Source organism: Lepidothrix coronata, unplaced genomic scaffold (assembly GCF_001604755.1).
Source record: "Lepidothrix coronata isolate B3197 unplaced genomic scaffold, Lepidothrix_coronata-1.0 Scaffold137, whole genome shotgun sequence".
Taxonomy (NCBI): domain Eukaryota; kingdom Metazoa; phylum Chordata; class Aves; order Passeriformes; family Pipridae; genus Lepidothrix; species Lepidothrix coronata.
The window spans coordinates 2,359,380-2,382,650 of record NW_016690317.1 but is presented as its reverse complement, the minus strand read 5'-3'; the positions used below and the strand labels follow the sequence as shown (position 1 = coordinate 2,382,650).

The 23,271-nt window shown below is 51.9% G+C and overlaps 1 protein-coding gene across 4 annotated transcripts in view; it reads left to right on the top strand.

The window, feature by feature from the left end:
- The first annotated feature begins 6,231 nt into the window (after positions 1-6,231).
- The window catches only part of PPP3CC (protein phosphatase 3 catalytic subunit gamma), a 22,666-nt gene continuing 5,626 nt past the window's right edge, over positions 6,232-23,271 (top strand). Inside the window, exons 1-14 of one of the 4 annotated variants that reach the window (XM_017827329.1) lie at positions 6,232-6,246; positions 8,544-8,748; positions 8,949-9,073; positions 13,225-13,336; positions 14,532-14,677; positions 14,843-14,982; positions 15,483-15,560; positions 15,642-15,736; positions 17,251-17,376; positions 18,339-18,416; positions 19,122-19,148; positions 20,046-20,127; positions 20,685-20,782; positions 23,244-23,271. In XM_017827329.1, the coding sequence (XP_017682818.1) occupies positions 8,721-8,748; positions 8,949-9,073; positions 13,225-13,336; positions 14,532-14,677; positions 14,843-14,982; positions 15,483-15,560; positions 15,642-15,736; positions 17,251-17,376; positions 18,339-18,416; positions 19,122-19,148; positions 20,046-20,127; positions 20,685-20,782; positions 23,244-23,271 (1,163 nt within the window). In that variant the 5' untranslated portion in view covers positions 6,232-6,246; positions 8,544-8,720. Of the gene's footprint in view, positions 6,247-8,543; positions 8,749-8,948; positions 9,074-13,224; positions 13,337-14,531; positions 14,678-14,842; positions 14,983-15,482; positions 15,561-15,641; positions 15,737-17,250; positions 17,377-18,338; positions 18,417-19,121; positions 19,149-20,045; positions 20,128-20,684; positions 20,783-23,243 lie in introns of those variants that run through there. The other 3 variants (XM_017827330.1, XM_017827327.1, XM_017827331.1) reach the window with 3 other exon arrangements.

The window sequence follows — 23,271 nt, the reverse complement described above, 5'->3', positions numbered from 1 at the left end:
GCCCAGGTTGCTCCAGCCTGGCCTTGGACACTTCCAGGAATGGGGAATCCATGAATATACCAGGAAAACCCTTCAGGGCAGGGCAGGGGCAGAGGGAGGGATGGGGAGCAGCTGTGGGATGGGTTGGACCAGAACTGAGGTGGAGGATGGAGGGCGGGTGCTCCTGTGTCAGAGGGTGCTCTAAAGCCAAAGGAAAATGGAATTTCAGTGCAGATTTGAGGGATTTTCCTGGCAGGAGGAGGAGTATCCAGGCTGTGCTCTGACTTCTCCAGCCTCCAGAACAAAACCTTGCTGCTGTTGAGGGAGTGGAAGGAGATTATCCCTAAGGTCCCTTCCAACCCACACCACTCTGGGATTCTGGGATCTCCAGCTGTGGGAGCCTGGCTGTGCCTCCCTGAGAGGGCTTGTGGGGGTTGTCTCTCCAAAATTCCACGATATGAGTTGAAAGCACTTTCCCTGCTCCAAGCTGGGGGTGTCTGGTGAGAGTTTCCCAGGATCTCCGCTGTGTAAGACAAGTGGTTTGGGGTGGATTTCAGGAAATCAGGGAGAACCAGTGTCAACCTAGATTGCTGCAGAAAACATTCCCCTTTATCAGCTGCTGAGTGTAGCAAATGTGGTAAAATGGCTTCTCAGACAGAATATTATCCCAAAGGTGATGTCTTGGATGAGGATCACAAAGGTTTCCCAAAAGAAGACTCTGGAATTGCTGGTTCAGCAGTAACTGGGGGCTCCTGTCATCCTGCTCCATCCCTGGCACGTGCAGGTCTGGGAGAAGCTGCTCTGGGATCAGTGCTGGAAGGGATTTATCCCTTTTTTTTTTTTGGCTACTTTTTGGTTTGCAAGAGAAGTGCTCTGGCTGATCTCCAGGGTGGCCACTGGGAAGGTTTTAACTCCTTTGCATTTCCCTTTGGACTGTTGGCACCTCAGTGTGGCCCGAGGTGATGTGTCATGTCAAAGCTGGGAACAGGACCCTTGCAGGGAATGTTTTATCCGGTGTGGATCCAGCTCAGAGCGAAGCATTAAGGCCTGACATGGCAATAGAAGAGAAACCACCATCCTGACCGTGTCATTTTGCACCCAAATTCCCGTTTACCCACGCTGGGACCACCTCTTGGTGGATGCATCCAAACAGGAACGTTCCTGGGGGTTGTTTTGTCCCCGTTTCCCATGTGGATCATCCCCCTTTCCCTACAACGTCACGCGGGGCGAGATCCCGGGAGGACACGATGTGCACGGAGCACGTTGGAAACGGGATCCAGGAATCCCCTCGGGATCCAGCAGGAGGGGATTTGCCTTTTCCACAAAGCCCCCGCTGTGCCTCCAGTAGGGATCTATTAGTGGCCGTGCTGGAACCTTGGGAAACAGGTGGTGCCTTTCCCTGCCTGCTGACATCTAGGAATCCCCTCCCGGCTCCTGGGGGGAGCTCACTGGTTTTTAAAGGAGCTGCAGCTGTTTGCTGTAAACCTCCCCCTTTTCCTGCTCCTTTTTTCCCCCCTCAAGCTTTTCCTCAAGTCCTCAGGAGTCCCTGGAAGATGCTGGCTTTGCTGTGGGTCCAGGGTTGATTATTTTCTGGGAATACATCTATTTTTAACTGATGGGAAGTCTGTAGAGCTTGAGTGTCTCAAAGAGAGAGTTTTTCCAGGCTGGAATTGAGGGGTTTGGGGGCTCTCCAGGCTGGAATTGAGGGGTTTGGGGCTCTCCAGGCTGGAATTGAGGGGTTTGGGGCTCTCCAGACTGGAATTGAGAGGTTTTGGGCTCTCCAGGCTGGAATTGAGAGGTTTTGGGCTCTCCAGGCTGGAACTGAGGGGTTTGGGGCTCTCCAGGCTGGAATTGAGGGGTTTGGGGCTCTCCAGGCTGGAATTGGGGGGTTTTGGGCTCTCCTTGACTGCCAGTGGTGAGTTGGCCCTGGGGCCTGTCCGCAGCTCGTGTCCCTGTGGGAGCACTGGGCTCTGCACAGATTGTCTCAATGACAATCCCGGGCAAATCCGCCTCAGTGCCGGTCATTAGGAGACAAATCTGGGCTGGAAACTTGCAGGACCTCGTAAGGAAGAGTGGCTTTGCTACCTGCATCGCTCCTGGAACGCTCAGTGCCCGCCGGGAGCGTTTTTGAGGCAGTCTCTGATCCACTTTGGAACTTTGGCAGGAGCAGGACCATCAGTGGGCCTGGATCCGGGTGGGTTTGGATTCCTCCCGGGGCGGGATCCACAGTGTAAGGAGCTGCTTTCTGTGGGCAAGGCTCTGTGAGCAGCTCCCCAGGCTGGAGCTGGCACCTGGTGTGCGCTCACGGGCTTAAGTCGCCTCTGTTCTAATTAAATACTCCCGGTTTTAATCTCCCCTGGGCTCCTCCGGGAGCAGGGAGAGGGAGCAGAGTTCCAGCTCCACCTCGTGGGACCGTCACCGCCGGCCCTGGGCTTGCCAGCCCTGGCAAAGCTCGGCCACAGCTCTGCTGGTGAATCCTCCTTGGCAAAGGCACCTCGTGTTTTCCTGGCCTGACAACGCTGTTCACTGTCCAGGTTGCCAGTTTAAGGATAATCACCTTCTATCCCGAAGTTTTTAGGGATCTGTGGAGCTGTAAAGTGCTGGAATTTATATCTCTTCCCTGTGAGGGTGGTGAGGCACCGGAGTGGTTTTCCCAGAGAAGCCCCTGGAAGTGTCCAAGGCCAGGTTGGAGCAACCTGGGCTAGTGGAAGGTGTCCCTGCCCATGGCAGGGGGTGGAACNCCAGGTTGGAGCAACCTGGGCTAGTGGAAGGTGTCCCTGCCCATGGCAGGGGGTGGAACAAGATGATTTTAAGGTCCCTTCCAACCCAAACCATTGTGTGATTCCACAATTCTGTGATATCTCCCTCCAAATTCCAGGATGAGCGCTGATTCCCATGTTTTTTAAGCCTCTGGGCGTTGCATTCTGTGTTTCTGGGGGAACCCTGAGCGTGGCTCAGGCCGTGCTCCGCTGGCACACGCCGTGCTTGGATTTGCATTTCCATGCACAGCACTGTCCCTTGCTTTTTTTAGCCTTAAATGCACCTGGCTCCTGCTCAGCCCGGGGCGTGCCAGGCTCTCCCAAAAACGTGCCCTCAAAATCTGGGTGTTACTCCTGGAATGGCTGGAAGGAAGTTGTTGAGGTACAGGCGGATTTGCTGCCCGGGAGCGGCCTCGGTTTTGGGATGGCTGCGACTCTCCCCTTTGAAAAGGAATCATTCAGCTGATAGAATTCCACCTACAATACAGATATTTTTAGGGTTATTGTGAGGAGATATTCTGGTTGGGCTACAAAGAGGAGTGTGGCTCCAGGTGAGGAGCAGAGCGAGCTCTGAACCAGTTGGATGCTGGGAGGTTGGATTCAGCTCCAGCAGCAAAACTGACTAATTTTGGATAAAACTGGGACATTATAAACTGCATCTGTTTGAAGGAGCTGCCATCCCACAGGAGGTCTGATAATCCCAAATCTTATGGTCATCCTGCAGCACTTCCAGGGCTGAGAAATAAAACTCTGGTGCTTTTTTCCCCCTCTATTTGTGAATCTTTGGAGCTCCTGAAATCCAGGGTTTCCTTACTCAGAGCAAGAAAGGAAAATTGCTGCCCTTGGAAGGTTGGAACGTGCAAAAATTTGGGGGGAAGACAGACAGAAATATGGCAATAATAATATAATAATAATTATAATAGTAATTTCTGGCTCTTGCTGCTTTTGAATGAGAAGGTGTTTGCTTGACTTGGTGGTTTTTCTGAGGTATTAATGTTTTTTTTACGTGAACAAGGGAGGTGTTACTGATTTCCTCAAGTGAAATATTAATTTTCCAGGAGGTGAAATATCACTTCATTTTTTTTTTTTTCCCCCCACAGAACTTCTGTAGCTGGAAGGGGCAGTTCTGTGACATGGCAGGGCCAACCCTGAAAAATGACACAGATTATTTGTCAGGGCTTGGTCCAGGCTTGGAAAAATTCGGGATATCAGGCACACAACCTGGTTTTGCAGGTTCTCACATAAACTCGCCCTGAGGGGCACCTCAGGGGAGGGAAAAACTCATGGAGAGCAGGGTGGGGGTTATTAAAGCAAAGATATTTTCTATTAAATGACCAGAAATTTGGATTGTTTAGCATTTCAAGGAGAACAAAGATTATTCCATGGAAAGGGCTGTCAGGCATTGGAACTACCCAGGGAGGTTTGGAGTCCCCATCCCTGGGGGTGTCCAAGGAAGGACAGGACGTGGCACTCAGTGCTCTGGGCTGGGGATGAGTTGGGGATGGGGCACAGGGTGGACTTGCTGATCCTGGAGGACTTTTCCAACCTGGGTGATCCCATAAATCTGTGATTTTAACGTCAGGTTTGAACGTGAGAAGCTGCCGAGGCCCAGCCTGTCCTTGCTTTTGCTCTGGCTCCTGGATAGGGCAGCAGGAATCAGCTTGGCTGGATCCATCACCTGCCTGCAAGGTTTTATTTCCCATTAATGGCTCCGAAAGCTCGGCACGATCCCGAAAATCCGGCTTTTCTCCACAAATGGCGTGGCTGTGGCCTTTTCCTGGCTGAATTCCTCCACATCATTTCCCCCCAAGCCGGCTCGGTGTGAGCCCTGAATGTAGGTTAGGTGTGAATGGGAATGAAACACCAGATAAAAATAACCTTGGGCTATTAGGAAATCGGGAAAGAGGGAAAAGAAAAAACCCTGCCCTGCTGCTCGTGCTCTGCCCAGCTCGGCACAGGAGGCAGCTTTTCCTCCCTTTCAGAGGAGCTTTGGATGAGTTTTCCCTGAGGGAGTTTCTACCTTTGGCAGCCCTGCCCGGCTTCCTTGGTGCCCATATCCCTGGTTTTGCCCCAGATGTGCTGTTTTCCCTCTCCAAAGTGCCTCTGTAACCCTGTGCCCAATAACGAGGAGCAACCAGGGCAGGGGTTTTGCATCCAGTGCCCTTCGGGTTCGCTCCCAGGTGGCATCGGGAGCTCCAGGGAAATCTCTCTGGAGTTTGTTACCGAGCCTGTTTAATCCTAACTGATTTTTTTTGGAGCTTGAGGGGGCACCTCCTGCTCCTCCCAGGGCCAGGGAGCAGCGTTTGGCCGTGGCTGCCACTCCAGGCAAAGAGCACTTGCTCCTTTTTCAGTAATGAATCCGCCTCGGCTGCTCCGTCCCGTCCTCCCAGGGACTCTGGGATGTATAAACAATCATTTGTGGATCACTCTGTTTTCTCTTCCATGGCACTGGCTCTGTCTGGAGCCGGTGGGGATCGGGCAGCCCTGATGGGAGTTGGATTTTAAGTACATTTTAAGTACATTTTAAGGACAGATGTAGAAAAAAAAATGTGGAAAGCAACGTGGGTTTCCCTGTGGGAATATAATTGTCTTTCACTGAGGGGCAAGTGATGCTCTGGGTTGGTAGAGTTGGTGGTACCAAAGCAGCTTTTTTTTCCCCCAAGTTCTCCCATCCTTGACTGTCCATGTGCTTTCAGAACACTTCAAATGCCCACCTGCTCCTGGCCTGGCATTTAAAATCTGTCTTAATTTGGCAGCAGAGTCTCTTGCACTGGAGTCTAACAAAGATCTCCCCATCCTCTTCATTTTCCTGAAGTCCCTCGGGCACAGTTGACCTTTTAATCCATTGCACACCTCAGACTTCACTTGCACTCGTGTCCTTTCGTTTGTGGTCCTGTCAGGAGGTCGGGAATTGCCTTTTCCCGGGAGTGGGTTTGGATGCCCTTGCAGGATTCCACGTCCCAGACCTACAGATCTCACTGTTTAAACAGGACTGGGTGCAACCCCCGGGTTTGTGTGCAAAGGGAAGGTGGCACAGAGGTCACAGCGTTTAGTTCTTGGAATGCTGTGAGTGTTTTATCTGTCATTTCTGTTAATTATGAGGGAGCTGACTCTGAGGATGAGCTGGACGTGCTGGGTCTGCTTGGGCACTCCATGAACAACCGTGGCATTGCAGGGACAGGACAAGGGGGAATGGGTTCCAACTGAGAGGGGAAATTTAGATGGATATTGGGAAGGAATTCTTCCCTGGGAGGGGCTGGGATGGAATTCCCAGAGAAGCTGTGGCTGCCTCTGGATCCCTGGAAGTGTCCGAGGCCAGGTTGGAGCAGCCTGGGCCAGTGGAAGGTGTCCCTGCCCATGGCAGGGGGTGGCACTGGGTAGACTTTAAGGTCCCTCCAACCCAAACCATTCCATGATTCCATGACTTCTTTGTGAGATCAGGAGTTACTCCCCACTTTTCAGAACTGGGCAAATCCTTCCACCCTTCTCAGTGCCCTGGGGGTGCAAAATTCCAGATCAGTTTGCTGTGAGGGCTGCTCCTGCTGTCAGAGAGCCCAGGCTTGGCTGCAGGATCATCCTCTTCCTCCCCTCCTTCCTGCTGCCTGAGAGAGTCAAGCATTAATAAGGATAAAATCCAGCTCTTTAACAAAAGGGGGGGTTTGTTCCTCACATCAGCTCTGGCACGAGGCAACTGGAACCCAAATTCTGCTGCCTGACAGGATTCCTCGCTTTGACAGCACTAATTAAATGCTGATCCTCACGCCCTGCTCTGTGGATTTTGATTTTCCAAGCACTTGGGCTCTGCTACATCCTTCCTGTGACTCCCACAAAGCTTTTGAGGTGCTCCATGGCACAGGGGTCTGCTCTGACACCACACAGCCAGCTCAGGGAGTGAGGAAGGATTTTTATGGCAGGAAGCATAAAAAGCAGGACAGCAGGTGATGTGGAGTAATCCCTGTGGGATCCCTCTCTCCACAGAGCTTGGCTGGGGTCATTTTGGTCCTGCCCTGACCAGGAGATGCTGGAAGGGCTGAGCAGTTACTGGTTATCCTGGTTCTGGGAAGGAAATGGACTCCCAGGATGTGAGCAGATCCCTGGGATAAGGTGCCAATCACCCCATGGATCGTGGGAGCTTCCAGCAGCCAGGCCACGCACTTAGGGGTGTTGCACAGGATTTTGTTCCCAGTTTTTCCTCATTCCCAAATATCCAGGCCTCCTAGCAGGAAGAAGGAGCTGTGTGTGTGCATCCCAGGGCTGGTGCTGTTCCTCTGGCATCTCCAGAGCAGGATTCTCTCCCTGCAGCTTGGCTGGCAGACGGGCAGAGCAGAGGAGAAGCTGGTTCCTTCTCCTGCCCAGCTCCTTGTGGGAGTGGAGCCGTGCAAAGCCAAGGAGGGAACTTACATAAAAGTTCTTGGCTGCTCCCGTTGGCGCAGCCTCAGATTTTATCTTGCATAACTTTGCTCGCTGGGGCCACCAGGAAGAGGCAAAGCCACAGTTCCAGAGCTTCCCGTGGGTCTCTGGATGGTGGGATGGGCAGCACTGCTCCTGGAGTCACATCCCAGCTCCTCTAAGCTCTCTGACCCCACTTCTGGGGGCTTTTTACTCTTTAGGGTGGCTCCTGAGGTGGTGGCCGTGTTTGAGGGCCTGGAGTGATGAGGAATATGGGAGGGGAATGGTTCCTGTTTCTCCATTCTCTTCCAGGACAACCCCACTGTTTGGAGAAGTGCTGACAAATGATTTTCCAGCATCTCAATGGCAGCGAGTCCCAAACCCTCCCTCACTCCAAGCCCTGCACCCACATTTCCACACAGCTCCTTTTGCTCGTTCCACCTGATCCTATTTGTGCAGCTTCCCTGACCTCCTCCCACTGCGTGATTCCTGCCATCCTTACACCGATCCAGAGGGGGAAAATAGGTGAAATCCTGCAAAATCCACATCCAGAGGGGCCGTGTTTTCCTTTTGGAGCAGGGCTGAGCTCTGAATGCACTAAAACCCCTCGTCCAGCCTGTGTTGGTTCAGGGAGGTCTTGCTTAGCCCTCTTTAATTGGCAGCTCCGTGGGGAAGGCTCTGTGTGTGTGCTCTGGAGCGTTCCAGGCACGTGGGACACGGGAACACAACTTCCAAAGGGACCCGTGAAAGTGGGGCCACCTTATTGCAGTCACCGGCTCCCCTTTCATCAGATCAGCTCTTGTTCTCCTCGCTCCTGCAGCTCCTGGGATTGGAAAATTGATGTTCAGCTCTAAAGAATCCCTTGTGCAGCCTCATCCTCCTTTTCCCTCGGGGCTTTCGGGGTAAATTGCTGCTGGATTTGCATTTAAAAGCGTGGCACCGCTGTTCCTCCCTGTGTTATTTGTCTAGCTCTGTCCTGTTAAATTCAACATACTCTGGCATATCACTGAATTACTGAGGTTGGAAAAGACCTGTAGAAGCAACTTCTGCTTTTTGGGGGATGTGTTGGTCCTCCTGCCTGAATTGGTGGTTCCTGGTTTTCCTGTTTTTGCTGATATTTGCGTGAAACCTGTTTCAGTGCAACATTATGACAATGATTGTCCCCTTGGAATTAGGAGGCAGCTCTGGAGCGGGTGCAGATGGCATACAGTCTGGGTGTTTAGCCAAGCTGAGGGCTAAATTCATAGCTCTGGCAGCTCAGCTCTTCTCCTTTCAGGATTTGGGAGCATAATTTCGGTGGAAATCCAGTTTCCAAGTGTCTGCTCCAGACTGGGAAGCAAAGCCCTCCCGATTCCTCTCACCCCCCCCTAAAAAAAAAGGAAAAAAGAGACATGTTGCTGACTTCCTTGCCTTCCCTTTCCAGCTGTCCCATTCCCTCCCACGCAGCGGCTCACCCTGAAGGAGGTGTTTGAGGATGGGAAGCCCAGGCTCGACGTCCTCAAGAGCCACTTGGTGAAGGAGGGGCGGCTGGAGGAGGACGCGGCGCTGAAGATCATCAACGACGGCGCCGCCATCCTGAGGCACGAGAAGACCATGATCGAGGTGGAGGCCCCCATCACAGGTCAGAGAGCCCAAAAAGGGCCACCTGGGGCAACACCAGCAGGGCTGACACGGGTTTTTTTGCTGTGTTTTAACTCTCAGAAGAGAGGGTTTTGCTGGCGGAGGTCGAGGCCGCCGCGCTCGGCTCCTTGTTGCTGTCGCGACCTTTCTTTTCTTGGCACGTAATTCTGTCCCTCTTCTGTGCTGTTCTTGCTCCCCCAGTGTGTGGTGACATCCACGGGCAGTTTTTTGACCTGATGAAGCTGTTTGAAGTTGGAGGATCACCCAATAACACCCGCTACCTCTTCCTGGGAGACTACGTGGACAGAGGCTACTTCAGTATAGAGGTGACAAAGAAAGCTGAGCTTGGTACTAAAGGAGCCAAAAGCGTTGAGCCTCAGTTAAAATACAGCTCAGGATCAGTTTAAATACAGCTTGGAATCAGTTAAACACAGCTCAGAATCAGTTAAATAACCTCAGAATTGCAGCTCAGAATGAATAAAAACACCGCCCTCAATCAGTTCAAATTCAGCTCAGAATCAGTTCAATAACCTCAGAATTGCAGCTCAGAATGAGTTAAAACACTGCCCTGAATCAGTTCAAATTCAGCTCAGAATGAGTTAAAACACTGCCCTGAATCAGTTCAAATGCAGCTCAAAATCAGTTAAATCTGACTCAAAAATCAGTTCAAATTCAGCTTAGAATCAATTCAAATACAGCTCGGGATCAATTAAATCCAGCTTGAAATCAGTTAAATATAGCTTGGAATCAGATAAATTCAGCTCAGGATCAGTTAAATTCAGCTCAAAATCAATTAAATGCAGCTTGGAATCAGTTAAATACAGCTTGGAATCAGATAAATCCAGCTCAAAATCAGTTCAAATGCAGCTCAGAATCAGTTAAATACAGCCCAGAATTAGTTAAATACAACTCGGAATCAGCTCAAACAGCAAAGTCAAATCTCCTGTGCTGGATTTACCCTCCAGTCAAGCTCTGCATGGGGTGAAAATCCCATTGGTAACTCCCAGTGTGATTTTGGGCAGGAAGGTGGTGTCCCAGTGTGAGGACTGAGCACTGGACCCTCACCCAGTGACATTTTGGTGGCAGTGATGGGGTTAATGGCTGAACTCTGCCTTCTGAAGTGGAGTTTTAATGTCACTTGGGGCTGTCACTCAGGGAAACAAGAGGGAGAGTCGACAGTCGTAGGCAACGAGATCCCACCAGGAGAGTGGGAAGCAAACTGTTGGAAAACTTGCAGGATTCAGCTGAGCAGGGAGAAGGAAAAGTGTCACACGACTGAGCCGCTGCTTCCCCCTGAGAGAATCAGCCTTGGAGTGGGGTCAGGACAAAGGGGGAGTCGCTGGGGTTGTGTTGGGACTTCACAGATTCCACGGAATTGGGCAGTGCTGGGAGCTGTTGGTGTGAAGGCCAAAGGAATCACAGATCCCAAGGGACTGCAGCCTCCTGGATTCACAGAGGCGGTGGAGAAGGAGTGGAAATGGGAGAGTTTATCCCAGTTGGAAGCAACGTAACGAAGGGCTTTTGGGGAAACAAGGGCGCGAAAACAGGGCTGGAATTAGCAGAGGAGGTGGTTTCTCCTGGAAGAGGGGAGGGTGCAGGAATAGCTGAGCCGTTGGGTCTGCAGAGGAATCATTCCCAGTTAAATCCCCGGGAGGAGCTCTGCTGGATGAGTGCAAGTGGCTCTTTGAAGGATTCTGCAGAGGATTTAGGGAGAGCACTGTGCTGGAGCAGCCCCTGGCTCCCTTCCAGCCTCGGGAATTCTGACAGGGAGCCAAGGTGTGACGATGAGCCCTTTCCGGGGAAGCGGGGCCGGATGCTGGGGAGGTGGGGTTGGGCTGCTGGGATTTGTGGTGGTGCTGGCAGGAGGAGCCCCACAACCCCCCGGGGAGGAAGGGGAAGGACATCCAACTGCTCCTTTCAATGGCTCGGCTTGTGCCAGTTGGGATTGCACTTGGAGTGTATTTACCTGGAAAAGAGATTATATTCCAGCCCAGCAGCTCCTTCTGAGGTAAAAGGTGGATTTTTTTTGGTGTTAACCAAGAACCCCTCAAAGGGGGGTTGTTGGACCCTGTGTCTGCCCATGGATTTGACGGCTCCTGGGTGGAAAAGTGCTGCTCTCCCTCTGCTCTTCCCCCAGGATTGATCAGACATGGAGGTTTTACTCCCAGATCCGCAGCAGTGCTGTGGATCAGTGCCCTGCTCTCTCCATGCTGGGATCATCACAGGATCCTGGAATGGTTTGGGTTGGAAGGGACCTTAAAATCACCCAGTTCCACCCCTGCCATCAGCAGGGACACCTCCCACTAGCCCAGGTTGCTCCAACCTGGCCTTGGACACTTCCAGGGATGATGCAGTCACAGCTTCTCTGGGAATTCAATCCAGGGAAGAGCTGGGAGGCTCCATGTTTAAAACTTCCTGATAAATGCCAGATTTTGGGAATGGGGGGAGAGGTTACGGTGTGGCTTGTGGGCAGGTTTGGCACCAGCCCCTCTTGCATTTTTTGGGGGGGGTCACAATTCCTCCTGCAATTCCCTCCCTGGGGCCCGCTGAACCTTCCCTTTCCAAATGGATCAAACCCTTGGCTTTGGGCTTCACGCTGAGAGGCTGAATAAGGAGAGAAGTAGATTTATTAAAGTTTATTTAAGGCCAAATAAGTGTCTGGAGTCGCTCCTGGGGCTGTTGTGAACAGGCACTAATCAATTCCTGGGCTCAGGGCCGTGGAAAGGGTTCCATGCAGGAAGCATCCAAGGCATGCAAGTGTGGAAACCTCCCTCATTCCTCATTCCAGCCCCTTGGGAGCTGTTGAAGGTCCTTCCCTCTGTGCCCCGGTGGTACCTGGCAGCCCCCACATCCCTGGGAAGTGGCTGCAGCCCCAGGGAATGTTTCTTTGTGTGTCTTTGTGTGTGTCCAGGAAGAGTTGTGGTGTCAAATTCCATCCCTTTTCACTTCGAAACCCTTCAGATGTTCTTTTTAAAACCCCTCTTCTGCAAGTTGCCAGCCTTCCCTCCATCCCAAATCCTCCTCTGTATCTCTGCTGTGCTTGGGTGCCAGGGCTGGTTCTTCCTCCAGTCGTTAGCAAGTCGTTTGGTTCATTTATAGCAACTTCCAAGTTCTCCTGCCAGCCCTGAGAAGTGACATTTAGCTTGCAAACACGGGAGGTTAAAGCTTTAAATCCCAGAATAATTATAAATGGGTTTGTTGGGAGCATTCCTCCTGGTAACAGATGCAATAAAACATGATTCTGCTACCGGTGTTGGCCCTGTTCGCTTGCAGAATTCAGAATTAATCAAGTTTTTAATGTGGGGTTGAATTCCAAGTGAGACACAGATGGTGCTTTACAGCTCCTTGGGTTTTGGGATCAGCTGGAGTGACTAATGCAGAGCTTACCTTGCAGGTTCGGTGCTTAAACACCATCCTGGCTGAGCTGTGTGTACTGGGAACCGACTGGAAACCGGTTTATTTGGGGTCTGGAGGTTGTTTCCAGCTGGTTCCCAGGGATCTGTGCCCCAGATCAGCAAGATCTGAGAGTGTCAAACTGTTCACAGAGTTTGTGGTTCCCACCCCCAGGCATGTGCAGGTTCTGTACCATCTCAGCCTCCAGGGTAAGCTCCTATTAGAGACTTTAATCCAGATCTTGGGGCTGCTGTCATTCTGGATTGTCCTTCCAGCTCTCCAAACCGTTGGATAACATTCCCTGTGTGCCATGCCAGCCCGTTTCCCTGTCAGCCTGACAATGCAGAGCACACAGGGGTGAGCACTCCTGCTTTCCAGCCCTTCCCTGAGGCTTTCTTGGGAAACCAGCCTGGAACATTCCTGGTCAAATTCCCCCCCCCCCAGTTTGAGTCTGACTTTAGGCTGTGCTCAAAGAGTGTGGTTTTACAGGTGGTGCTGCTCAGCTGGGGGATGTGGAGAGCCCTTTTGAAAAGGCAGAAAGCTTTGCTGAGCTTGTTTTTTGGCTCAGCTTTTCCTGTTTTGAACTTGAACTTCACGTGACTGCGGCGTAAGCGGAGAAACGAGGCAGGGGTGGGGTGGGGAGGGGAAATCAGTGGGGGGGATAAAGTTGAATTTTTCATGTTTAATGGCCAAGTGGCTGCCTGCTCCGCTCCATCCCGCTGGAACATCTGGAGCAAACAGCTGGTTTGGCTTTGCTGCTCTGCAAGTGGGGCTTTGGAAGGGGAAAAAAACCCCCAAAAACCTGCCCCCACCCAGCCCCGAGCTGGTTTGGGTGCACTAAAATCTCATTTGTCACTTCTCCAAGTCGGCCCTAATATAGAGAGAAATCCGGGTGGCTTCTCCCCCACTGCTGCATTTGGCCAAGATGAGATCCACTGCCCAGTATGGAGCTGGGTTTCTCTCCAGGTTCCACTTTGGGTGTCTTCCCAGAAACGCTTCGGGAAGTCTCTCACACCGATGAGTGCCCTGGAAAAGGTTTTTTCTGCCTTTTTTTTTGCTGATCTCCTCCTTCCCTCTCTTGCAGTGCGTGCTGTATTTATGGAGTTTAAAGATAAATCACCCCAAAACGTTGTTCCTCCTTCGAGGGAACCACGAGTGCAGGCACCTCACAGAATATTTCACCTTCAAGCAGGAATGTGAGTACCAGCAGTGTGAGAAGGAATTCAATACATTTTAAAAATGTGTTTTTAAATATATTTAAAAAAAAAAGAGGTGCTGGAAGCAGGTGTGAGCCTTAATTTTCGTGCCTCTGAGCACAAAAATTAATATCAGAGCTGTATATATAATAACAAGATTAATCAGATTACTCTCAGACTAATAATCAGATTATTATCAGATTAACACCAGATCAAATTAATATCCAGAGCTGTAAAAACCTGTTGTCTGTTTTCCTGTTTACACAGCTCTTCTCTTTCAGCCCCTGCTATAGAAAATACCCCAAAAAACCCCAATATATAAGTCCCACAAGGCACCAGGGTTGTGTTGATGTGGCCTTTTGGTTGCAAAGAGGAGGAAATGGGAACATATCTCCCCTTGAGGAGCCACTCACATCCTCCCCTCCCTGACTTCCAACATATAATCACTGCCAGGAGTCTTCCAGCTCCAGATTGTGCAGCTGGGATCAGTGATTCCAGTTGGAAGCAAGGGAAGGGTTTGCTCCTCCCTGTTTGCACTGGGGAGGATCATTTACCTTTAGGATTGTTTTAGTTCAAGGTGGGTTTTCTGCAGCATTTATGTGGCATCTCTGTTTTAATGTGTGGGAAAAAATCCTCTTCCCCTGTGCCTGGATGAGGCACCAGTGGAGATTGTCATCACTTGTGCCAGTGAAAGATCCACCGTGAAAATCCATTTCTCTGAGGGCATCCTGGGCAGATCCTGCCTCACAGCACCCGTGTCCAGCTGCAAAGGCAATTCCTGACTTCAGGAATGTGTGATGTTGCTCTGCCAAATCCGACAGCTACTGCATTTCCCTGTCTGTGACCTGCATTAGGATGAGCCTGGAGGTGCAGCAGGGATGTGTAGGGAAGTGCATCCCAAGTTTCTGTCAGGTGGAAACAGTCTCTTTTCTGGGTTGATCCCAGTGCAGGTCTTGTAGGAAACACCTTGAAGGGAGATGAATATTCCTGAACAAGTCCAGATTTACAGCAAAACCTTTTTCTCTTCGCATCCAACAAACATTTTCTAAACCGGTATTTTCACTAATACCCAGGTGCAAAGTTGGAGTTGTGGGCCATAAACACAGAGTTTCCATATCCCCTGAGGAACTGGGCTCCTGGACTTTGTTTCTCAGCACTTTGGCTGATCACAGCTCGATTTAATCCCTGTTCCCAGGTCGAATCAAGTACTCGGAGCGAGTGTACGACGCGTGCATGGATACCTTTGACTGTCTTCCTCTTGCTGCCCTCCTAAACCAGCAATTCCTGTGTGTCCACGGAGGACTGTCTCCAGAAATCACGTGTCTAGATGACATTAGGAAAGTAAGTCATCTCCGTGGGGCCATCCCATTGCTTCCAGTTCCAACGGGGGAGGAGGTAATGGCTCGATTCCTGCCCGGCATTCCAAGGGGATGGAGGGGGGTGTGTGTGTGTGTGTCCTGCCACAGCTCCCACCAGCAGCCTCCTGATGTTGTGTCCATTTTCCAGTTAGACAGGTTTAAGGAGCCTCCAGCCTTTGGTCCAATGTGTGACCTGCTCTGGTCTGATCCCTCGGAGGATTATGGCAACGAGAAAACGCTGGAGCATTTTGCCCACAACACTGTCCGGGGCTGCTCCTATTTCTACAGGTAAGAGGGGGTTTTGGAGGGCACTTTGCCTCCCCTTGCACTGAAAAAAAAATCAGTTCACCCTGTGGCACTTTGCAGTGTGCCTGAAATACTCTTCTCTTGGCTCTGATGCACAAATTACTGTTTGTTTTCCCTTCCCCTGTAATACTGAGCTCTCCTTAGGTAACTTACTTTATGAAATTGTGGTCTGAGGCAGCAGAAATGCTCCTTTTGCTGGCAGGGTGCCCCGTGAGTGGCTTTCAGTACCAGCATCTCTAGGAAATTATCTTTTCCTGCCTGAAAAAAAAAAAAAAAGGCAGCATTTGTGCTGACAGACCACTCGTAGGGAGGGTTTGGCACCGGGGGTCTGTTTAACAGAACCCTTTGCAATTAATTTTCGAGCCATATACTGGCATTTTTTGGGAGTGCTGGACAGAAACCAGGTGGTTTCTGCAAGTGGCTGGTCCCTGAAACCAAGACCACACCTGCTGAGTTACCCTTGCTTTTTTTTTGTTTTCCAGTTATCCTGCAGTGTGTGAATTTTTGCAGAACAATAGTTTGTTATCCGTAATCCGAGCTCACGAAGCCCAGGATGCTGGGTAAGTGCTGCAGCCCCTGGGAGCTGGGCAGGTTTGGGCTTTTCCTTGGCCAGGTTTTAAAGCACCTGCCCTGTTTTCCAGGTACCGAATGTACAGGAAGAGCCAGACGACGGGCTTTCCCTCGCTAATCACAATCTTCTCTGCACCAAATTACTTAGATGTCTATAACAACAAGGGTAAGGGGCTCTTGGGGGGGGTCAGGGAATCCTTCTCCTACTCTGCCCTCTCAGAATCTCAGGTTGGAAAAGCCCTCCAAGGTCACAGAGTCCAACCTGTGACTGATCTCCACCATCCCAACCAGCCCAAAGCACTGAGTGTCCAGTCCTCCCTTGGACACCTCCAGGGCTGGGGACTCCAAACCTCCCTGGGCAGTTCCAATGTTTAACCAACCCTTTCCATGAGGAGATTCCTCCTGATGTCCAACCTGAGCCTCCCCTGGCACAGCTTGAGGCCGTTCCCTCTCCTCCTCTCCCTTGTTCCCTGGGAGCTCCCCCCTCCTGTCAGGGAGTTTTAGGGAGCAATAACGTCCCCCCTGAGCCTCCTTTTCTCCAGGCTGAGCCCCCCCAGCTCCCTCAGCTGCTCCTGCTGCTCCAGCCCCTTCCCCAGCTCCATCCCCTTCCCTGGACATGCTCCTCAATGTCCTCCCTCAATTGAGGGGCCCAGAACTGGACACAGCACTCGAGGGGCCTCCCCAGTGCCCAGCAGGGAGGGACAATCCCTGCCCTGCCGCTGCTGCCCCAGTGGTTTGGATACAAAAATACACTATTTTTGATACAAAACCCTCTCCTCCAGTTGCATTCTTGGGCACGAAATGAAAGAGAGCTTTGTGTGCTGGGCTGAAGTGGTCGGTCCCCTGACTTAATGAGTTACTGTGGTAATTAGCTGTCGAGTCATAGAGCCTGGAATAAAGCTTTCATTCCCAGCCACGGGACAACGGAGCCCTTTTGTGGGATGCTGCCATCCAAGAGAAGCTGATAGTGTAGGCAAGCTTTCCACTTCCCTCTGCCTCTAAATCATGAGGGGATTTTCCTCAGCTCTGGGGTTTTTTAAACCCTTCCCTTTGGATCTTGGCTCTGTGTTTTGCATCAGTTTTAGCAGCTTTGTTCCACCGACCCTTCAGGATTTCAAGCTTTAGTGAAACAACATGAGTAAACTAAAAAACAGCTCTTTAAGCCTTCTCGTTTTGGGGTGTTGGTAGTTTGATTCTACACAGGTGTAACCTCATGTTGATAGTGAAGTTTTATTAACACAGGTACAAATTCCAAAGGCTGGGAGAGCTGGGGGTGTTCACCTGGAGAAGAGAAGGCTCTTGGAGGGCTTAGAGCCCCTTCCAGTGCCTGAAAGGGCTCCAGGAGAGCTGGAGAGGGACTTGGGACAAGGGATGGAGTGACAGGACAAGGGGGAATGGATTCAGACTGAAAGAGGGGAAATTTAGGTTGGATATTGGGAAGGAATTCTTCCCTGGGAGGGTTGTGAGGCCCTGGCACAGGTTTCCTGGAGAAGCTGTGGCTCCCCCATCCCTGGGAGTGTCCAAGGCCAGGTTGGAGCAACCTGGGCTAGTGGAAGGTGTCCCTGCCCATGGCAGGGGGTGGAACAAGATGATTTTAAGGTCCCTTCCAACCCAAACCATTCCAGCTCTTAAATTCCCAGTGCCCATGGACACGTGTTCTCTTGGCTTTTTCTCTCCCAGCTGCTGTACTGAAATATGAAAACAACGTCATGAACATCAGGCAGTTCAACTGTTCCCCTCATCCCTACTGGCTTCCAAACTTCATGGATGTCTTCACATGGTCTTTGCCTTTCGTAGGGGAAAAGGGTAAGAGAGGTTTGGATTTCTGTTCCGAGTTCCCAGTGACTGGTCACAGTTCCCTGAGCGTTAGAGATGTGCCCCATATGTGTTGGGGGAGTGTTGCAGCTCATTAATACCAGGTAGCACTGGGAAAACAGTTCAAATTCAAGGAAATCTTCGTATTCCTGGTTTAAATTCTTGGGAAAACTGTTGTTTATGCTTGTTTTAAAGACCTTTCACCAACAGGCCGCTCCTTTCTTGCTCTTTCTGCATTATTGATGGGGCTCATCTTGGGTCGTGTAGCCCCACCTCAGACTTTGGAGACATTTCTCTTCCTCTGGGTTTGCAACAGAGGAATTAAAAACTCCTGCTGGCTCGTGGCCCACCGAAAAGGAAACATTCACTTCAGTCAGAGGCTTATTTCGTTCTGGAGGGGGGCGAGGCAGCTTAAAATATGCCCAAGACTCTGCCTCAGCTTTCCAGCAAAAGAGGATTTTTTTACATCTCCCGATGACTTTAAATTCCACCCCAGTGTTGTGTGTTTGGAGCTGTGGCTTCAAGCTCTGAACTGCCAAAGGGGTGGGGGTATTTTTTTGACTTTGAGGCACCAAAGGTCTAATCCATCCCCTCCCAGTCCTCAAATTCAGCACTCCCAGAGCCAGGTGGCCTGTTGGGATGGGGAGGGGGGACCTTGGGCGAGCTCAGGCTGTTCTGCAGGAATGTTGGCACCTCAGTGCCCACGTCTGGTTCATCTGTGCTGTGCTTGGACTGCATCCACCTCCTTGGCAGAGGATGGAGCGTGTGTCGTCTGCTCTGGTCCCGCTGTGAGGTACCAGCAGCTGCGGCTCAGAGTGTCTTCAGGCTCCCACTTCCAGGGAATAAACGACCTTGAAAAAACCATTCCCTGGCACAGCTCGCCCTCCAGATCCCTCTGTGCTCCAGGGTGTGCCCCAGGCCTCTCTGACCCCCCCTGTCTGTGCCTCTTGCAGTCACCGAGATGCTCGTTAACATCCTCAACATCTGCTCCGATGACGAGCTGATCTCGGATGGGGACGAGACGTTGGAAGGTAAAACATCACTGTGGGGACCTGGTGACAGCAGGGGGGGAAGGTGGGGAAGGTGTTTGATGCCTGAGCAGCACTTGATTTATAGCTGGATGCCCAGCTCTCCAGTTCCTTTTTGGCCAAACCTTGTGCAGTTCTGGGTAGGAAACGTTTATTTATTTTTTTTTCCTCGTTTGCTCTTCAGTCACAGAGAAATTAAATGACATTCACTGCGACAGACACTTCTTGCCAGCTACTCTGGGAATGGTTTCCTGCTCCTTACACAGGCTGCTGGTTATTTTTTCCCCCAATTCAAAATTTTCTGCACCAAAATATCCACCCAATCTTCTCATCTGTTGCAGTGAGCTCCTGTGTAAAGCGGCTTCTCACGTCACCCCTCCCCAAAAGCCAGAATGCAGTTTTTGGCCTTGATTTTAAGCTGTGCATGAAAGGGACGAATCAGCGGCTGAGCTGACGTGCAGTTTGGAATTTGGGGGTCCCTCAGGAAGCCGTGGGGGGCAGTGAGAAGTGGGGCCCTGAGCTGCTTCGGTCCCATCTGGAGACTCTTAACCCGCTTCTCCCATTGCATTTCGTTTTTGCTTTTTTGGTTTTGTTTTTTTGTTTTGTTTTGTTTTTTGTTTTTTCTTTCCTCCCTCCCATGAAAATTAAATTTGTTTCTTCTATCTCTGTCTTCATCTACTTGTTTCTTGGTGTCTCCTCTCCCTGAAGATCACTACATTTCAAGCTATCCGAAAGGTACCCAGCTAGAATTTGCTACGAGCTTAATTTTCACTGCCTGTGCCACCAGATCCTTGAAGTGGATTTCCAGAGCTGACTAGTCGGGCAGGCTCTTCATCCCCTTTCAGTTTTAACATAAGCTCCATGTGTTTTTTAACCCTTCTGCGTTCCTCCAGGAGCCTGAGGAACGGGGTCACGTTTCTACCTGATTCTGAATGCAGCCACGTAGTGCATGGCTGAGCCATGGTGCATGTTAGACCTGGGTTTGGCTTTCCTGTCCTGATGTGTACTGGGCCATGTGAGGAATCTCAGCTGAGAGGAGATGGATTTTGTTTCCCCCCGTTTCACCTGGATTTTTGGTTTGGTTTCAGTTCCCTCCATGCTTTTTCTCTCCCGTCGGGTCCGTGGAGCGGGAGGGGAGTTCACCTCTCTCACCTTTGTGTTTGTGTGGGGCCCGAGCAGAGCTGCAAGGCCCTGGCCAGCCCTTCCCTGTGCTCCTTGGATGCCAAAGCTGATGCTTGCGTGGCACAGCAGTGCCCATCAGCCATCAGACCCCTCCGTGCTCTGCCTTGCAAAACCGTGTCTCCATGGCTGAGTCATTTGTGTCACATCCTGTGTAGTGTGAGCCCACCCGGTGAGCTTCCAACAAAGACCTCCCCAGATCCGTGTCCCTCGGTGGTTCTACTCTCTCTAGAGCTCTCGAGTCCGTGTCTCATCTCGTTGGTGTTGCCCTTCTCACTGCCATCCTGATGCCATCCTGATGCCATCCTCCAGCACCGTTCTCTCTCCAGTGTAGCTGTGAATCTGTAAACCATGATTTCTTTTCCTGGAGTCAGGCAGGTGCTTCATGCTGGCGTTCCCTGGGAAAGCAGGAAGCCTCCAACATGCTGCTCTTTGCTCTTTTCTCTCCCTTAGGTGGGACAACAGTCCGTAAGGAGATCATCAGGAATAAGATCAGAGCCATTGGGAAGATGGCACGTGTGTTCTCGGTTCTTCGGTAAGGAGGGGTTGGGAGCTGGGTTTAATTGTGGGGCTGGGTGACAGGGGAATGTCAGTCAGTCAGGAAGGAAGGGGAAAACCTCACAAAACTTCCTCCTGAGCGTGCGGAAGAGGCTCAAGGTGGTGGTTTCTGACTCTTTCAGGACAGGAAGGAGGTTGCAGTGAGGTGGGGGTCAGGCTGCTCTCCCAGGTAACAAGTCACAGGATGGGAGGAAGCAGCCTCGAGTTGTGCCAGAGAAGGTTTAGGTTGGATATCAGGGAAAATTTCTTCATGGGAAGGGCTGTCCAGCCCGGGCACAGCCTGCTCAGGGCAATGGTGGAATCACCATCCCTGGTGGGATTTAAAGGAAATGTGTGGATGTGATTTAACAGACGTGTGGATGTGGCACTTGGGGACACGGGTTAGTGGTGAAAACACGGTGATGGTGATGGTTGGACTTGGTGATCTTAGACATCTTTTCCAACCTTAATAATTCCATGATTCCCGAGGCTTGGTCAGCCCAGTGTGACCATTGCATTGCCCTCTCTGAGCTGTTGTGTTGCTGTTCCCTGCAGGGAGGAGAGTGAGAGCGTGCTGACCCTCAAAGGCCTGACCCCCACAGGTACCCTGCCCCTGGGAGTGCTCTCGGGGGGCAGGCAGACCCTCCAGACCGGTGAGTGTCCCTGATCCCCCCCTGCTCTGCTCCACCTGCCCCCAAACCCCCCCTTCCAGCCCCCAGAGGCAGCCTGGAGGGTGCCAGGGGATCCCAGGGATGGCTCAGGCCCACGGGGAGGAAGGATTCCGAACCAGGAAGGAGCAGAGGTGTAGGTGGGGATGTGGAGAGATGCCAAGACAGTCCCCGTGTACCCCGGAGGAAGGAACCCCACAGCACCCTGCCCAGAGCATGTGCATTGCTTAACTGTATGTTTCTGCAAGGATTTTTTTATCCTTTATTTCCCTCCTAATGCTGCATGGTGCACATCCTCTGCCTCACCTCGCTGCTGCTGCTGCTGTGTGACAGCCTCTGTGTGAATGTGACAGTGACACACCTTGTTTGTTCTTCGTCAACACACCCCCAACCCCCCCAAAACTGCCCCTGGGAAATCACGAATCCCAAACACAGGAAGACTTAGCCGAAGGAATGAGGTCCATCCGGGCCTGGATGTTTTATATTAAGACTCCTCTCAGGTTTTCATCTGGTTTTGGAGGTTTCTTTCCGCTTTGCTCCCTCCCTCAGCAGCTCTGTGTTGGTGGAGTGCTGGGAGCGGGATCCGATCCATGGGCTTCCCACTCACAGGGCGGGGAGGGAGGTTGGCTGATGGTCAGGGAATGAGCTGTCCCAGTAACGTGTCCCCAGAGGGAATCCTGTAATCTAGTGTTTTAATCCTTTCCTGCTATCCTTTGAATGCTGGCATGTCCCCAGCTTCCCCCTTCCCATGGGCACCGGGGATTTCCTGCAGCTCACTCAGGGACGAGGCCGGGGCTGCCTGGATTAAATAGTTCACGAGTAGGAAACGTGTAAATACTGCTGCCTGCTCCCAGGGAGGGTGCAGCATCACTCCCAAACTCGTGCATTTCTCTGCCCACAGAGGAGGATGGATTCTTTCTTTTTTTTTTTTACCCCTTTTTTTTTTTTTTTTTATAGAAACCATCGTGGTCCTGTCGCCCCAGTTCTGGGAACAGAGCCTGAGTGGGAAGGTGGCTGTTGCAGCAGCTTTGTCCCTGTATCTGACAGCACAGGGTGATGCTGTGACATTCTCCAGCCCCTTCCCCTCTCAGGGGGTTCTCAGGGGGGTACCATGGACCTTCCCCCTCACCCCAAAATAGGCATCTCCCCAGGACAGAACAAACAAGCTGGGCCTTTGCTCTGCCTTACCCGCCCTGCCCGCTGCCTCTTCCTATGGCTGCAGGCTCCCCCTGCTTCCCTCAGCACCACCCTGCTTCTCCTGCCCTTCTCACCCCCATTTCCCTGTCCTACCCCCTTCTCCCACCCCTTTTTCCCCATCCTGTCCCCTTCTCCCAGCCCTTTTTCCCCGTCCTGCCCTCTCTCACACCCCGCCCCATTTCGCACGTCCCTTCGCACTCCCGGCAGCCTCCTGGTGAATTTATGGGAGCCCCGTCTGCTCAGCAAGGAGAAGAGGGGGCTGCCCCCCTTTAGGGGTGCCTCTGCACCCTAAAAAAGGAGAAACAGGGCTGCAGGTAGCAGTGGGGGAGGCTCATCCCTCCCAAGCCTCCCCCCAGCTTTCCACAGCACGGCTTAGCAAAATCAATGGAATGAAGTCACCAAATCCAGGGCAAAGCTGTTCAGCCACAGCTCCATCCTTCCCCCTTGGCCTCCCAAGGACCGTGTGGCCTTTGTGCTGGGGCCAAAGTGGTGTTTTGAGGCTGAAAACCAGAGAATCTGTTCTAAGGAAGGGCCTCCTCCCAGATGTTGAGGCAGGGCCTGCCAAAACTTGGCCCGTTGCTGCAGCAGATTTAGGAAAGGGGACCTTGCTCAGCTCGGTGGTGCCTCGTTGCTTGGTAACACTTTTAGGAGGTGGAGCTGAAGCCAAACTGGGTTTGAAGCATCAGCCTTATTTTTTCCTATAACTCAAGGCAATGGGAGCGGAGCAGCCCAGTAACTGCTGCTTGTCCTTCCCTGGAAAACAGTCTGTCCCTCTGCTTCCCACTGCTCTTCCCATCCCTCGGGCTCACTCCCCTCCCACAGCTGTGAGGGCAGTGGGTGAATTCCACACCGTTCACCTCCTGCAGGCAGCCAGAGCACCCAGCTGGGAGCAGGGGGGCGAGATCCACAGCTTAGCCCGAGGTTATCCCCGTCCTCCCCGGGGCACGCAGCAGGCAGCCCTCTCTCTGCTTCTCTGTCCTTCCATCGGATCAGTCTGTGTGGCGAGGAAGGGAGACTCCCCCTGCCCCCCGAGGGAGTTCCCTTCCACCCTCCTCTCCACCCGCTGTCACCTCTTCTCTTCCCTCTGGCCCGTGGTTTGGCAGCCCCGGGGCTGGGGGAGCGTGGGCTCTGCGTCGCAGCCATGATGTCGGATCACTCACTGTCACTCTGTTTTTGTTTTTTTTTTTTTGTTTTGTTTTTTTTTTTTTCTGTCTTCATTTTTGCATGCCACTGTTCTTCTGTATTGCAGCCACAGTAGAAGCGGTAGAGGCACGGGA